The 14,633-nt window shown below is 41.2% G+C and overlaps 2 protein-coding genes across 4 annotated transcripts in view; both read left to right on the top strand.

Moving 5' to 3' along the window:
* bcr (BCR activator of RhoGEF and GTPase) overlaps window positions 1-4,750 on the top strand; it is a 118,737-nt gene extending 113,987 nt beyond the window's left edge. Inside the window, exon 23 of the mRNA XM_066690351.1 lies at window positions 126-4,750. Within this exon, the coding sequence (XP_066546448.1) occupies window positions 126-215 (90 nt within the window). The 3' untranslated portion in view covers window positions 216-4,750. The remainder of the gene's footprint in view (window positions 1-125) is intronic.
* Window positions 4,751-7,256: 2,506 nt separating this feature from the next.
* LOC136713229 (cytospin-A) overlaps window positions 7,257-14,633 on the top strand; it is a 71,321-nt gene continuing 63,944 nt past the window's right edge. For all 3 annotated transcript variants that reach the window (XR_010804917.1, XM_066690285.1, XM_066690284.1), the window contains exon 1: window positions 7,257-7,552. The gene's annotated coding sequence lies outside the window, so the exon portion shown is untranslated. The remainder of the gene's footprint in view (window positions 7,553-14,633) is intronic.

Here is a 14,633-nt window from a genome sequence, read left to right as displayed (position 1 = left end):
TTGATGATTGTGATGCAATGTAATTCTGAATGCACGCTAAAACAGTACAGTTGTTTTGATGCACTGTGTATCAATTAGCTTGCTGGAGTAATGTAAGCCTCTCTCTCTGCTTTGTCCGTGATCAGGTCCAAGTCTTACTGTATTTCCTTCAACTGGAGACCATTCCGACGCCGGACAGCAAGAGACAGAGCATACTCTTCTCCACTGAGGTGTAGTCAATGCGGTCTGGAAATCAATCGAGATGTGGAGGGGAAAGAAAGCAGGGAGGACTCGTGTGTGAACTTTCTACAGCCACCAGGCGGATTTTAGTCGACTGTTCGAGCTGGAGACCAACCCTGCAAGATGACTAGCAGGGAAAGTGTGGACTTAATGTCTGAGCATTCATTTGACCCCCAGAGGGCGCCAATGATGCACTGGGGGAAGGAAAAAAAGAAAGTTTAGAGACAGCGTTCTAACTAGGTATCATTCTACAAATTCTCAGTCTTGTCCTACTCCAGTATATTTAGAAAACCAGTACCTAGAAAGTCTTTTCTCTCTCTCTTTCTCTCTTTTTCTCTTGAAGTCTACAACTTGTGTGTGATGTAGGCCACTGTTTACCAATTTATGGGCACTCTAGAAGTCATTTCATTTCCAAACAGAAGTGGGTAGAAGAAAGAAGCATCCCTTTCTTGTTTTCTTCGCGTCACACGTTGTAAGGTCGTCTTTGTGTTGACCTTCCTAATGTCTTATGCCGCAAGCTGCGATTTCCTCAGAATTGCCATTCTTTGCTTTGATAATAGCTGATTGGCAAATCGTGGGTGTCTACAGTGACTTGTGTTGAAGGACTTTGACCTTATACCTGTGGGATTAGACAATGTAGCTGCCCTGGCTTGTATTTCCTTTGCTGTGAGAATGTGGCAGAAGTTATGTACCCTCTTTTAAGACGATCAGGGCAGTGGACCTTTTCTTTTTGAGTGTCCTTAAGTCTGTAAATCCTCAGAGTCCAGCGTTACTTGGCAAGAGTTTGGAGAATGAATGGGTTTCCCTTTATCTAAGCTACTACAGTATGTTCAGTTGACTCTAGTTGTGGTTTTGGACCTGAAGGAATGGATAGAGGTGTATGGAAGTCAATTAATCCATAAAAGATACCATATCGTATGCAGGTATGATTTAATTAAAGGGCATTGAGCCAGTGTGCAGTGCAAGCAAAAGCATGTATGTATATGTGTAAAAAAAAAAAAAAAAACATTCAGTACAAGAATCCATTTTAAGCTTTTAATCTAACGCAGCGTCTCTCTGGAGACACCCAGACATCTGCCAGAATCTGAGCAGCGGCAATGTTTACATGCAGTACAGACTGTCAGTGAGGGAGCAAACTTGGTACCTGTGGGGACTTGAGTAATTACGCTCCCAGGAACAAACCTGTGGAAATGCAGGCAGACGAGCAACAGTGTGACGAAATTCTTCCACCGAAGGACTTTGTCCCAGGGTATTGGATTTGTTTCCGCTGTGCAAGAGAAACGGCACAGGCATGGAAAAAAGGCTTCTAGTTTGTCATTACGGACCTGTCATCAATCCAGTACGACACCTCATTCCAAGCTGTCAAAGATTTCAGACACTGGTTCAGCCAAAATCCTTTGTGCAACATTTTCCAAAATGCAGGCCTTCAAAGAATACAAGAGACAGTGCTGAGTGCAATGTACTATACTGTCTCCCTTATGCAATCCCCTGTATCGCTGAATTAGAATGTGCTCAGATTTTTGGTTTTCTACAGTTCATATGACCTGTGTGGAAAGGCCCACCAGAGAGTCAATGACTACGTTTTTGCGTATCTGATTCTTTCACTTTAGCACCTTTTCCTCGATGAAGGACTAGGTCTACCCCTGACCCCCCACCTAGACCTGAGAGGCTGACTTCATTTAAGCTGGTGTGAATGTCTCTGTGTGCACTCAGACGTTTTTCTTGTCGTCTTTGTCATTCTCGTTCTTGTTGTCGCTGTTCTTGGATAGCGCTGAATCGTCGGTTGTTGTTTAAGTGTACCGATTGACTGAAGCATTGGTCGATTTTAACATTGCCTGTGCTCTTCCGGTGCCAAAGAAACACTCAGCTATTCTAATCCACCTGTTTAAACCGATCAGCCGCTTTTTGTAGTGCTATCAAAGCAAGCTCGTACACAAAACCAGTGCTGTTGTCCAAATCAAAATGCTTTCCCTTAGGATGTGTCGCAGGCTGCTTTTTTAGAAGGGATGCTCCTTTCTCTTAACCGCACTTTTCTGTTTCTTCAGGATCTGGATTTTTTTCTTAGTTTTTTTTTTGGTTTTTATGGGCAGTTTGCTACATCTCAACAGCAATATCTAACTGTGCCAATTTACTTTCCTGTGCTTTGTTTCAGTGGTGTACAAATTCAAAAATAGTGGGCTGTGTCATCCGAAAGAAGAGGAGTGTGGAACATTTTTATTTTGTTACTATTCAAATGAGAAGATGGCTATATTAGTATTGGAATACCTTTAGTGTCTCGATTTTAACATGCAGGCATGTTGATTTAAATTTCTGTTTTTGTTTGTTTCTTTCTGTTTTTACTTTGTTAACCCATAAATAATTTCTGCTGATGAAGTTGAACCCAAAACTGGATATTTTGGGCAGGAAGTTGGACCTATATAACCTAAGGTAATATCTGTAAATGGAGGTAAATAAAACAAAAAACAAACTGGCACTCGTTTATAAATAATCCTCAATCCTGTATTGATGCAGTATCCCTGATGATGTGCAATAAATTATAGAAAGACAATTCCCCAACCCCCCACCCCCCATCAATGCTCATTCATTAAACACAGTCCTCACTTTTAATAAAGACAAATCCTGTATGTGTATTTTTAGGAATATATGACAATGTAAATGGATCAGTATTCTTTGTATACTCCACCCTTCTCCTTCACTCTGCACGGAAATGTTTTGACTGCATTTGAAGGGAAACTGCATCCAATATAAAATTATCTTCACAGTACTAACAGGGATACATGTAGTCCAGAATTACCCTGCATGAGGACCATGTATTCTGTTTAGCCTGTACAACAGTGTTCCAGTACCACAGGTTCAAGTCTGTGACCTAAACTGCTCATTTGAACTATTCACATACATGTTCGAACTTGTAGAGGTGTACAACTGAGTGAAAATGTATTAACATGTTCCTTCTTACATCCTGGAAAGTTATATCCTAAAGGGCCAGGACTGAAGCAGCCCAATTCCAAGAAATGAATGTTAAACAATTCCATAGAACTCTAAAACTTCCAACAGAAATCAATCTTTTCATAAACATATTCAATGGGAAATTCACATCCACACAGGATGTGGGTACTACTGCCAGCAAAGGCATTTTTTGGTTCATTTAATCTTTTGAATTGCATCTAATTTTAAATGATTCAGTATGGTGCCACATGCTAGTTCTTAATTTAGTTTTAGTTTTAGACTATGGGACCCAGTTGAGTGGCTATAATAGGGCACTGCCATTTAAACCTAATATTCTGGTATGTTCCGGGAAGCAACTTTTTCCCCTGACAGACGCATCTCTACTTAAGCAACCCATTCTGATGAGACTCTCTAATACAACCAGAGTCAACCGCATATATGGTGCAAAAGTGTTGCCGATCTTTATAGTGTTATATAAGTTGTTTTGTTTTATCACTCTGACTATTCACTGTGAAACCATAGAGAATGTACGGGGTGACTTTTAAAAAGACATTTGCCCCAGTGTTTTTTTGTTGTTATTTTTCTATATTCCTTTACATGCCAACTTACTTTTCCAAAGCCATGTTTAAGTCAACTGGGAATAATCGACCCAAGGACACATGTGGGAAGTTAAAAGAGGATGTGTTTTTGGTACTTAAATACAGCAAGCTGTTCTTTACGCAAATGGTGTCTGAAAAGCTCAGCTGAACAGTCTCCTCTCATTTGTGATCTATCTTATGTCCTAAGTGAAGATTTTTAATTTATTTATTTATATTGCAAAACTCATTTCAGCCTCAGACATTAGGATTGCTTTTTGATTTTCTTTTTTTGGAGCAGGGAGCTTTTTGAAAAGTCATCCTTAATTTTTTTTAAACAATGGTAAATGCTTGATCATGAAACATCCAGCAGTTGTTGTTGTGTTTTTGTTGTTAAGCTCATTTGATTGTTTGAATCGCACTCAGAATGGGAGTCAGATTCCATTCATGTTGTTGTTTTGATGGTCCTTCCTGTCATTCCAGAAAAAGAAGGAAGAAAAGGTGCAGAGTTCAGGGTTATGGGTTTATTTATTAAGATGTTAATCAAAATTAAATTATATAATTAGTAATATTAAAGTATAATGTGTAGGAAAAAATAAGACGAAAAATAACTTTTCTGAATGATTGTCAGCTTAATGCAGATTAATGTTCTTACTGCACATTAAGGATACTCTATACCTTGTCAGAGGCCCTAGTCCCTATCATATTCTGAAGTTCATGTAAATGGTTGTTAATTCAGAGGTTTCTTACTTTATGTTAAAGCTCTGCTATCTGAAGAGATGGGACATTATGGCCAGAGAAGGAGATAAAAGATTAGCTTAATTTTTTTTCCCTTTTTCTTTTAATTTAATTTTGTTAAACACTTTGATTCTGATCATGTAGCTGTAAAAAAAAAAAAAAGAAAAAAGGGATATTGTATTCAGAAGACAAAAAAAATGTTCTGAAGGCATTTGTAGCCTCTGTTTGTACACAAAATGTTAAATAAAAAACAAACTCCTGTATCTATGTAACTTGGACTCATGTATCTGTGTAACTGCAATTGCTTCAATTGAAAATGTTTTCTATACTAGAAGCCAGCTCCTGTCTCTCCAGTTCACATTTACAAACTGGCAGAAGCCAAGGAGTTAAACATATCAAGTTCCATTTCTTAAAATAAATATTTATTTTAAAGACATACTCTTTGATTTAAGGACCACTTCCAGTCCACAAGAAACATAATACACCAACAAATGACAAAAAGCAAAATTTAACAGCCTCACTACCTGCATATTCAGAGGATCAAGTCACATTTTCTCATCCCACATTTTGTAGACAACTCTGTCACTGAGATGTTACTAAGTGGCCTGCACACCCTTATTTAATGCCCTTCTCCACAGTATAAGCTTTCTGGGCACAATATATAGCCTATATCCACACAGCATGTTGAGCACTGTCAATTGCCAGTTATAAAGCCATGGTGCATTATTAAAGTCCTGCCTAATCTCAGTCTTAATATAAATAAATGATTGCATTCTAGTTAAACTCATATTGGGAGGAAATGCAAGGTGCCAATTCAATATATATATATATGTCTGAATTGTATTCCAGGAAAATGCCATTAAACTGAATGTATTACTGTCCCCCTTAGGATCTTTGGTTTATTTAAAATGGATTTACAGCAGCTGATAAGGAAGCCTTATTCTTGAGCTTTGCTGTAATCATGCACCATTAGTGCAGTTGGTTGTGTATATAACTAAGTACTGTTATTGTACAGAACGGCCAGTGTACTGCATGCATTCACTTTTAAATCGGTTCAGCAGTGAACTACACACGTGGCATTGTGACAAGTTATAATCCATGCTGTATATGCAGATCGTAATCTACTGTGTGACATTTGGGGGGGGGGAAAGGGAATTAAAAGTTAACTTGAGGCTGTGGTCAGGGAAGGCACTGTTAGCTTGCAATGTCATATTTGTGGGTACGCCACCTCAGCTGCAGCCAGTGCTTGACTCGGGCTTTGTGAGGAAAAATCAGGTGCAATACAGATCAAAGCTGGACACCTCCCATTGTAATTCTGCTTTTCCAAGTACCCAGATTAGCATGTCCCATTAATACACGGTTACCCAAAAAAAAAAAAAAAGGCAGGACTTCAAAGCACTCGATCAGATCAAAGCAGGAACTAGATCCCCACCCCCCACCCCCTACACACTCCATTTACGTTCATCACTGTGTCTCCAGCAGTTATTAATACAAACTCAACTACTGGAGCCATTGTTTCCCAGGTACTGTACTACAAGCAGGGTGTAAAGGCTCTTCAATGTGTGTGTTTGTTTGCTATTATTATTATTATTATTATTATTAGTAGTAGTAGTAGTAGTAGTAGTAGTAGTAGTAGTAGTAGTAGTAGTAGTCTCTGTAGGACAGACCCAGTTGAGTTACAGTTCAAACTGTTCAAAGTGCATTGGACTAACCAGTCTAGACAGAGTAACGCTATACAGTGTACAATGGAGATCTATCCAGCCAGTTCATATTGCAACACTATTAAGTGAAACAATTATACTCCTTTTTGTATAATACATTCTGTAGGTGAGGTATGATGGATTAGAATTGAACATGGGTCTCAGTCAATGAACTGCTCCTGATTTTACTTTATTTTCTGAGTTTAAAATAAACTGGTACTTTAACCAGTCTGAGGTTAATGCTTCACATTGAAACCTATAAAGAGTAAAGATTAAGAGAGGTCAGTGCAGGTAGGTGATTTGGCAAAGCCTATTACCCTGTTAAAGGGTATATGCTTCAGGACACTTTTAAATTTTCTGGAGTTGTTTTTCATCTTCAATTACTGATTCTCGTACTACCAGGGTTCCTCAGTGTCGAGGTGTTGCTCTGGTCAAGTACTGCACAAAGTCTGTTATCATTGTGGCATCTTGCACTGTATTGCACTTCTTTCTCTGTATAAGTCGCTGAATTGTATTCTATGTTTTGTTAATGTCACATTTTTAAACCTAAATATGTGTTGCCTTAGTCAAATAAGTCAACAAATGTGATGCTTTTGGTAACGTGAGCTTAACAGTGAAGAGTGCCTCTTCAACAGTATTCCCCTAAAATATGCCCTCAAACCTTTTCCATGTTTGAATTTCAGGCAGCATAAATCTAACTTTGAAACATTTCTTTTTCCATTTTCAGATCATTCCCAGCACCATTTCTCACTGACTCCCCTGGTTCCTCATCCTTAATGTAACACATTCAGGGGATTTATAAATATATAAGAAAAAAAAAGAAAAAAATACTATCAGGGCAACCAAACGTTATTTACTCACACGGGAAAGGCATTTTAATATATAATGTATAAATGTATATAAAATCAAATGTGAATAACAAAATATACAATACAGTTTGGATAAAGTGTTACATGATATTCATTTTAGGGAAGCAAAACAATAAAAAGTCGGGGGGTGCGTGCGTTTTAAAGTTTAATTGCGTTCATGTAACTACATGACCAGTTGAAAATCCAAAAACCTTTAATAGAAAATCACACTCTGCACACCTTCCAGTCAGTCTGTATCCCACAATTCCAAGCGCTCCTGCTGGAACAGAGGGGGAGAAGACGCTCTAGCGCAGAACCGCTGTCTGTGCTCCATCCAGTTTACTGACAAGTCGGGCTGGAGATCCAGCTTCTGAACCGGAGGGTTGGTTGGAAAACAAGATCGTTCCGGGATTCCCGACGTCTAATCAGGGATCCCAGGCCGGCTGGCAATCCAGAGGGAACCCTAATAGGAGAAGCAGCGAGGGATCCATCCTAATTATAATCCAGCAGAAGACACCGTCCGGGGGTAAGAGAGCGCTAATGTTTGAGGCGCAGAGATGGGTTTGATTGCTCCCTGCCCAGGCTGAGTCTTCACTGAGAGTAAGTCAGACGTGTGCAGTTAGTTTTTTACATTTTTTGGGGGACATGGCCGCTATCCTGAGTGAAAACGTGCTGGACATTTCCGCTGTGAAAAAAAAAACGTGCCTCAAAAATTCCGCTTTGCAGTGAGTGTTTAACCCCTTCCCCCCCACCGCTCCACTATTCCTGGAGTGCAGTTGTGTGTCCTGTGTTGATGGTGTTGTTCAGACTGTCGTCGCCGTTGCCCTAACCCAGTCCATGTTCCTTGCCTTTGGGATTTGGGATTAATGGTCGGGTTCTGGTAGGGCAGATTCCCGCAGGTCTACGCAGATCCGCACAATCCCACCGATCCCATTGGTGGAGCCGCACAGACCTGCGGAAATCTGCGCTACATTAACGCGACCATATGGTTTGTGCGCTATTCCTGCGGTCGGACGGGTCTGCTTCTCTGTGTCGTGATTGTACGTCAGCGGCTGCTGCTAATCGTCCCTCCATCACCCTCGCTGAACTGTGGAATTGTCCATGTGGAATTTGTCTACACCGACTGCGATCGGAAATGCACCTATTCTGTATTTACTCGAAACTTACTGCAGATGGACGGAATCGTGGTGTAGCTGCAGCATTACCATACTTATAACAAGTTGTCATTGTCTCATAAGTTGTATGACAATAACCCACGATATAAACATCAACCAGGAATGAACAGGTTTCTCTGCTTCTGCTCCAAAAAGCCAGTTCCACCTCCTTCCCAATCCGAGTGTGTGTACCGTTATTTGACAGGTGGACGCTGTGTTGGGTGTTTGCGGATCATCTGTTTTGAAACAAAAACAATACGCGCAAATCGGCGTATCTCCGAATAAGCACACGCCTGCACAGCAATCAAATACGCTGGAAATAAGAGCTCTGCTTCGTTGTTAACTGTTAATCCTAGCCAATTAAGAAAACGTGCTTCTGCATAATTCTCCTAATTTTTCTTGCTCGGTGAGGGAATATCACCCTGGCTGGTTGAACCAGACGTGTTTATTTTTTGGACTGGTTATCACGTCTCTGTTTTGACGTCTGTGCCATTTCGTTCATCGAGGTCGCGTTGTTGTAGCGCAGGTTTCCGCAGTTCTGCACAGATTCGCACCATCCCACCGCTCCCATTGGTGGAGCAGCGCAGAACTGCGGACACCTGCGCTGTACTGCGAGCGCGACGCTAGTGTCAAGAGGGAGGCTGGGGTGCGGCTGCAGCTGTGACGCGTCCTCGACAGCCCTGGGACCTGCTTTGTTCACAGGTTGCCTGAGTCAGAGCAGAACTGCTTGACGTTTCTCCTTGCTGAAATGTGGTGACACTGCACTTTGTAACTCCTACAACTCCATGGACACCTCCGTGTGTTGTAGATATTTCTACCACTGTTGGCTACTGTTGCCGGGGGATTGCATTTAGCAATGGACTCGATATATGAAGACCCTGTTGTCCTACCGTACAGTAACAACGACATATAATCAGGATTTCTCACTGTAAACATAATGAACAATACATTTTTTTCCCACAATTGTTTTCAACCCTGTAACTGCATACAATTATTTATTTTTGAAATGATCCCCCAAGATCTTTCTAGAAGAAAAATGACTTTAAATTTAATCTGGGCAGACTGTAGTAATGCTGTAGAGAGTGTTTTGTAACAGTGGAGGTTGTGGGGCTTTTAATTATGTGAACACAATAGACTTACATTTATTTTGCTGGTTATGGTCCAGCCTAGTTTGTTTTGCCTAGTTTGTTTTGCCTCGTTTTCTGATGTGAAAGAGCTACAGTTCTACTACTAACACACACACAAAACACAGGGTAGATGCAGTGTAGGGCCTAATTATAGTGAACATCTCTTAACTCAGACAGCCCTCTGCCACAATACTGTGTGGAAACGTATGATTTTCCAACATGCCCTTATTAAATTGCTTGTACTGCTGGAAGAATTTTAATAGGCTTATTATTTTCTCCTTTCTCCCTTTCACTTTGCTTTTGTGTTTTTGTTTGGGTTGTGGCTCAGTCTGCACTGCAGCAGTCAAGGCAAAGCCAGACTTTTCCATCCGCTTGGGACAATTGCAAGTTGTCTTCTCATTGTGCCATACTTTTAATCCTCCTCTCGGTTTTCCTGCCATTAGCCTTCTCGTATAAAAGAATGCGGGAAGCCCTTGGTAGCCCTTGTTATCTTCCAATACTTTGTAAAGGACAAGCAAAAAATTTGATTTAAATAGCTGTCTGAGTGTTTTCTTCTTACCTTTGACCTTTCTCTAATCTTTGTTATGAAACTTGTCTCCAACTGAATCCTTGTCAGTCCCAGTACTCGTCACTTCCTCACATACAGAGAAGAGAAAACAGATTTTGAGGTTTTGGGCCTGTGTCTTTGAATGGACAGAAGCCCATTGCATAACCTGTCCAGAGAAATACGTCTTATGCAACAGACAAATAATTTTGTGCCTGCTTAGGAGAAATCCCTGGCTGAAAAATCTGAACTTTTTGGAGCTCGGTCCCCTGTCACAGTTTTAAGAGCAGATCTGCGTTGTCCAATGAAAACACATTCCTTGGTTTCTGGCAAAGGGAGACTTCTGGAGGGGGAGAGAGAAAAAAAAGTGAGAAATGTTTTATTAAACTTTTCTGTGAAAAGGAGCATTGTCTTGTTAAAGTTACTAATGCATCCCTGTGAACTCGCCAGAGATGCTGTGGCTGAGCTTGCACCATTTTTGTTTTGGCACTGTGGTTTTGGGTCAGGCCTGGAAGCCATTTTGCAGACCCTGGAGGGGTGCTGGTGTGAAGTTGAATGGTGTCCACATCACAGATCCATGGCATTAGTTCGCAGTGAATCCCTGGTCCAGGAGGGTGTGATTGGGTTTGCCATTAAAGTAGGATTTCCACAGGAGTCAAGAGGAAGTTGTGGTACATTTTTGTAGGCACCTGATTGTAAAAATGGGATTCTTCTACACCCGGGGAAAGATGATCTTCACATTAGTTTGTGCTCCACAGAGTTCTTTATCCACATTTATAAACAAGACATACAAGATACTTCAGTGCCAACAGTAATGCCAACATTTGTTTTCTGCTTTTGATGTTTAATTGGCTGTAGTTTCATTTGGTGTTGAAGCACCAAATATTGGATGCAGTTTCATTCTATTACAGCTGTGACAGTACTTGCAGCTCATCAAAACAATGCAGACTGATAAAACCCTTCCCCACCAAGGGTCAGTCCGCGCTTGTTTCCTTGTGCCACTTGTCTGTAGACATTACAGCATGATTTTAATGGAAGCCTCAGAAAGCCGAACAATGGCACCAATACTCTCTAGTAGGATTACACACCTCCTTTTATATGGGGGGGTTTCTCAATGCCTATGTATTCTCCCTCAGTGTTCAGCCCTATAAGCCACATTTGTGCTCCATTTCAGGCTGTTGGCAGAAAACTGGTGAAATGAGGTATCTGTGGTTGGAATCCTCGAATGCTTGGGGTCTCTGTTTTTTATTAGGCCCGATCCATCGCTTACGTTGTTGAACTTATTGACTTAATGAGACGTTTAATGTTTTAGTGGTATGCAGCTGATGGTTTAAGGGGCCCTGAAATTCACAGCTCTGTGCTTGTAAATCCAACATGGGTGATGCACAGTTTCTCTTAAAATGACTAAGGGCAGAATATTTGTTTGTATATAAACTGCTACATAAACATGTTACACAGGACATTTTCAGCATTTTTCCCTCTGGATAACCAAAGTTTCAGTAACTACCCAGGCTTCAGCAGTGGAAAGGAGGTTTATGCAACAGAAAGGAAAGTCCAGGCCTTTGCAAGGAAAGTTATTTAATTTTCTCTCGGTAATGTTAGTCTGAAAACAAATTGTCCATTTAAGTGACAGCAAAGCTCAAGTCTCCAATAGCCCCCAATAGAAAACCAGTCTCTGCACTTCTGTTTCACTCGGATATATATCTTGCGTAACCACAGGTTAGGCAGATTCATGTAAAAACCTGTGTTCCCCTCATCTTCCTGTTTGAATACCTGTTTTCAAGGTGTCGTCTTAGAGAGATTTCTTACAATTGTTCCAATATATCACATTGTTTTTACTTCCAAAGCATTCTTCAGCAGAGATGTCTATATCTCTGTGCGTGTGTGTGTGTGTGTGTGTGTGTGTATGTGTGTGTGTATATATATATATATAGGCTCCGTATGACATTTTGTTTGCTTTCTAAGCTCACCTCACTGTACTGAACTAAACCAGTTGAAATAGGATGTTGCACAACATTTGCTATTTGTATATTCATAAAACTCATGAAAGAGACCCGTGTCTTGAATTGTATAGCCTAAGCCTGACTTTTCTGTCTCATTCAGAACATTGAATTACCATATTTTACATAATTGGCCTTAATTTACTAATCATACAGCAAACTGTAATCTTTTTGGAAGATGAGGAAAAACAGCCTGCTGATGCATTTTGTGCTGCTAGCCTTCTAGTTTCTGTAATTTCAATAGATGTATTCTTTGGTGAATGTTGTCGGAATGACAAAATGTGAATAGTGCAACTCCCTTCTCTCCCTCCCCAGGTCGACCCTAAAACTGTGTACTATGCCGAAGAACTCTTAATTAAACAGCCGAGCCATTGAACAGAAAATGTTTTCAACAGCTGTCCCCTAAGACAACAAAGAAACATTTGTAATTTATTGAATTGAGCTTTTAGAACACCAGTGATCTTGGGAAATGTCTGGCAGTGTGTGTGTAAGTGTGTGTGTGTCCGTGCTCTCAGTGGTCGGTAATCTACACTAAGAACCCCCCCTTTATTTTTTCTTCTTGTTCTAATCGAATCAACATGTAATATATCCTTTTTGTATGATGATGACAGTTTGCTGATGACAGTTTGCTGATGTACACATCATAATGAAATCTGAAATGGTTAGTTGTCTGCCATTCATGCAGTTCAAAATCAAGCCGTAGTTCACACAGTATTAAAAAAGCAATCCCAACAGGTTGCTTCTGGGAAGTGCAGTGTTGATTCGGGGGGAGGCTGCGGAGAGAGAGTAGTGTGACAGAGCTGGGGGGAAGGGCAGTCTAGGGAGAACATTTTGTTGCATACTGTACCTCCCGAGAGGAATGTTTGCTATTTCAATAGGGGGTGGGGGCACGGGACATTTCTTGTCACGAGATGCATTCCCATGGAGCAGGGACTTGACCCTCTTGTTCCATGGTTGTAAAATGTATATATTTTGCATAACTTCTCAGTGGGCTGTAGCACAGCCCTCTATGGTTATTTCATGATACCTGACTTCGCTGATGAGCCTCAAGGATCTCAACATAAGGGAAAATAATTGGAGCACGCTCTTGCCAAAAAAAAAAAAAAAAAATGCATCTGCGGGAAAGGCCTTAGTCATTCCAACATCTGTTTCTCACAGTGCCAGTTGCTCATATACAGCCGTTCAGCCTACTGGACCTCTGTAGGGAGGCGAAAAAAACAAAACAAACACAATAAAATGTTACAGATTTAGACAGTGGGGTCTTAAGCAAGTTATCTGTGTGGTTAAAGAAACTGAATTCTGCATTTGTAACCTGTCTTCAGGGTCAATACAGGCACATAGTACATGTCACTAGGCCAGAACTGAAATGATTTTCTTCAATACACTCTCTTTCCCTGGACATGCCTTGCGTAATCGGCAGTCCATTTCCTAGAGGAGGCTGCAAAATGACGGGCAATTAAGCTGGTTTTGAGAGAGGCTGCATTCTCCTCCTCTGCCCTCCCGACACCCCCCCACCCCCTTGCCTTTCCCTCTTTCAGAATTCCACAAGGGTCAAAGAGGCATCCGTGACAGGAAGTTGATGTTTTTAGAGGGAAGTGACTCCAGCAGTGTGTGTGTGTGTGTGTGTGTGTGTGTGTGTGTGTGTGTGTGTGTGTGTGGGGTGGGGGTGGGGGGGGGGAGAAGTTAGATTAAATTGTAAGCTCTGGCTTTCTGCCTTTACACAACAGTGCACAAGTACAATACTCTGCGGAGAGCTTCCAAGGCCGGTTGTGCCGCTGCTCCCGAGCGTCCACTCTTGATTACAGAGGGCTAATCAAATGCAGCCACCCAAGTTAGCCAAGTCACGCGTGAGTGGTGTTCAGCTCACAGTGCGCTGTGGATTTCCCTATGTAGAACATAATCAAATGCGACACGAGAAAAAAGTAAGAAATGGCCTCGGAACAGTAATGCAAATGTCAATTGTCTTGCCCAGCTTTTGTCAAATGACAGGCATAGAAAAGCTGCCCCAACGAATGAATCTATATTTGCCTCCCAGGAACTAAAGGGAGTTGTTCACCACCAGCAGACACAACAATAGAGTAGGGCCCACAGGGTTTCAAGGCATACTGTCACAATAGGAGCTTTGGGCCTACTGAATCAGGTCAGTGACGACAAGCCGCAGACCCCACTGTGCTTTCTAATCCCACAACCCCCCAGGGGAAGGGAGTGGCCAGGCTGGGGGAACACGCTGCCACTTCCTGCCCTTCACAACAAAGGCTCTCTGTCATTACTTATTGAAGTTTGCATCTGTGCCAATTGGTTTTCGTGGCCTCTGTACAGTACGGTCCTTATTGTGTTGCTGACATTTCTATAATTACATAAAACGGCAAACACAAAGAAGGAACAAAGCAGACTAAGCATAAAACCATTATTATTATTATCAATATCATTGTAGCCTTTGCCTCTTGTTGCTAATGTATGTTGGCGTGGACCCACTTAAGCTTCTTTTAAAGAAGGAACATTTACAGCATAATAGACAAGTCAAGCTGTCACTTGCATTTTGCACATTTATATTTGCTCTTGCCCTCCCTTCAAGCAGACACACTGGTAATGCCACAACTGTCTATAACCCAAGGGTAATTCTGTGCCCCCTTCTCCCTCACTGAGTTCATTATGGTTAGTCCCCTTTCAAGCACTAAGAGGAGGCTTCAGTGCATTTCATTGAGAGTGGTGGGGTTTTCTGCTTTTAAATCCATCTGAGCTTGAATTAGTGATCTAATTGAACCAATATTATTATTATTAT

The sequence above is a fragment of the Amia ocellicauda genome, chromosome 17 (assembly GCF_036373705.1).
Source record: "Amia ocellicauda isolate fAmiCal2 chromosome 17, fAmiCal2.hap1, whole genome shotgun sequence".
In the NCBI taxonomy this organism is placed as follows: domain Eukaryota; kingdom Metazoa; phylum Chordata; class Actinopteri; order Amiiformes; family Amiidae; genus Amia; species Amia ocellicauda.
This window is presented reverse-complemented; position numbering and strand designations above follow the sequence as displayed.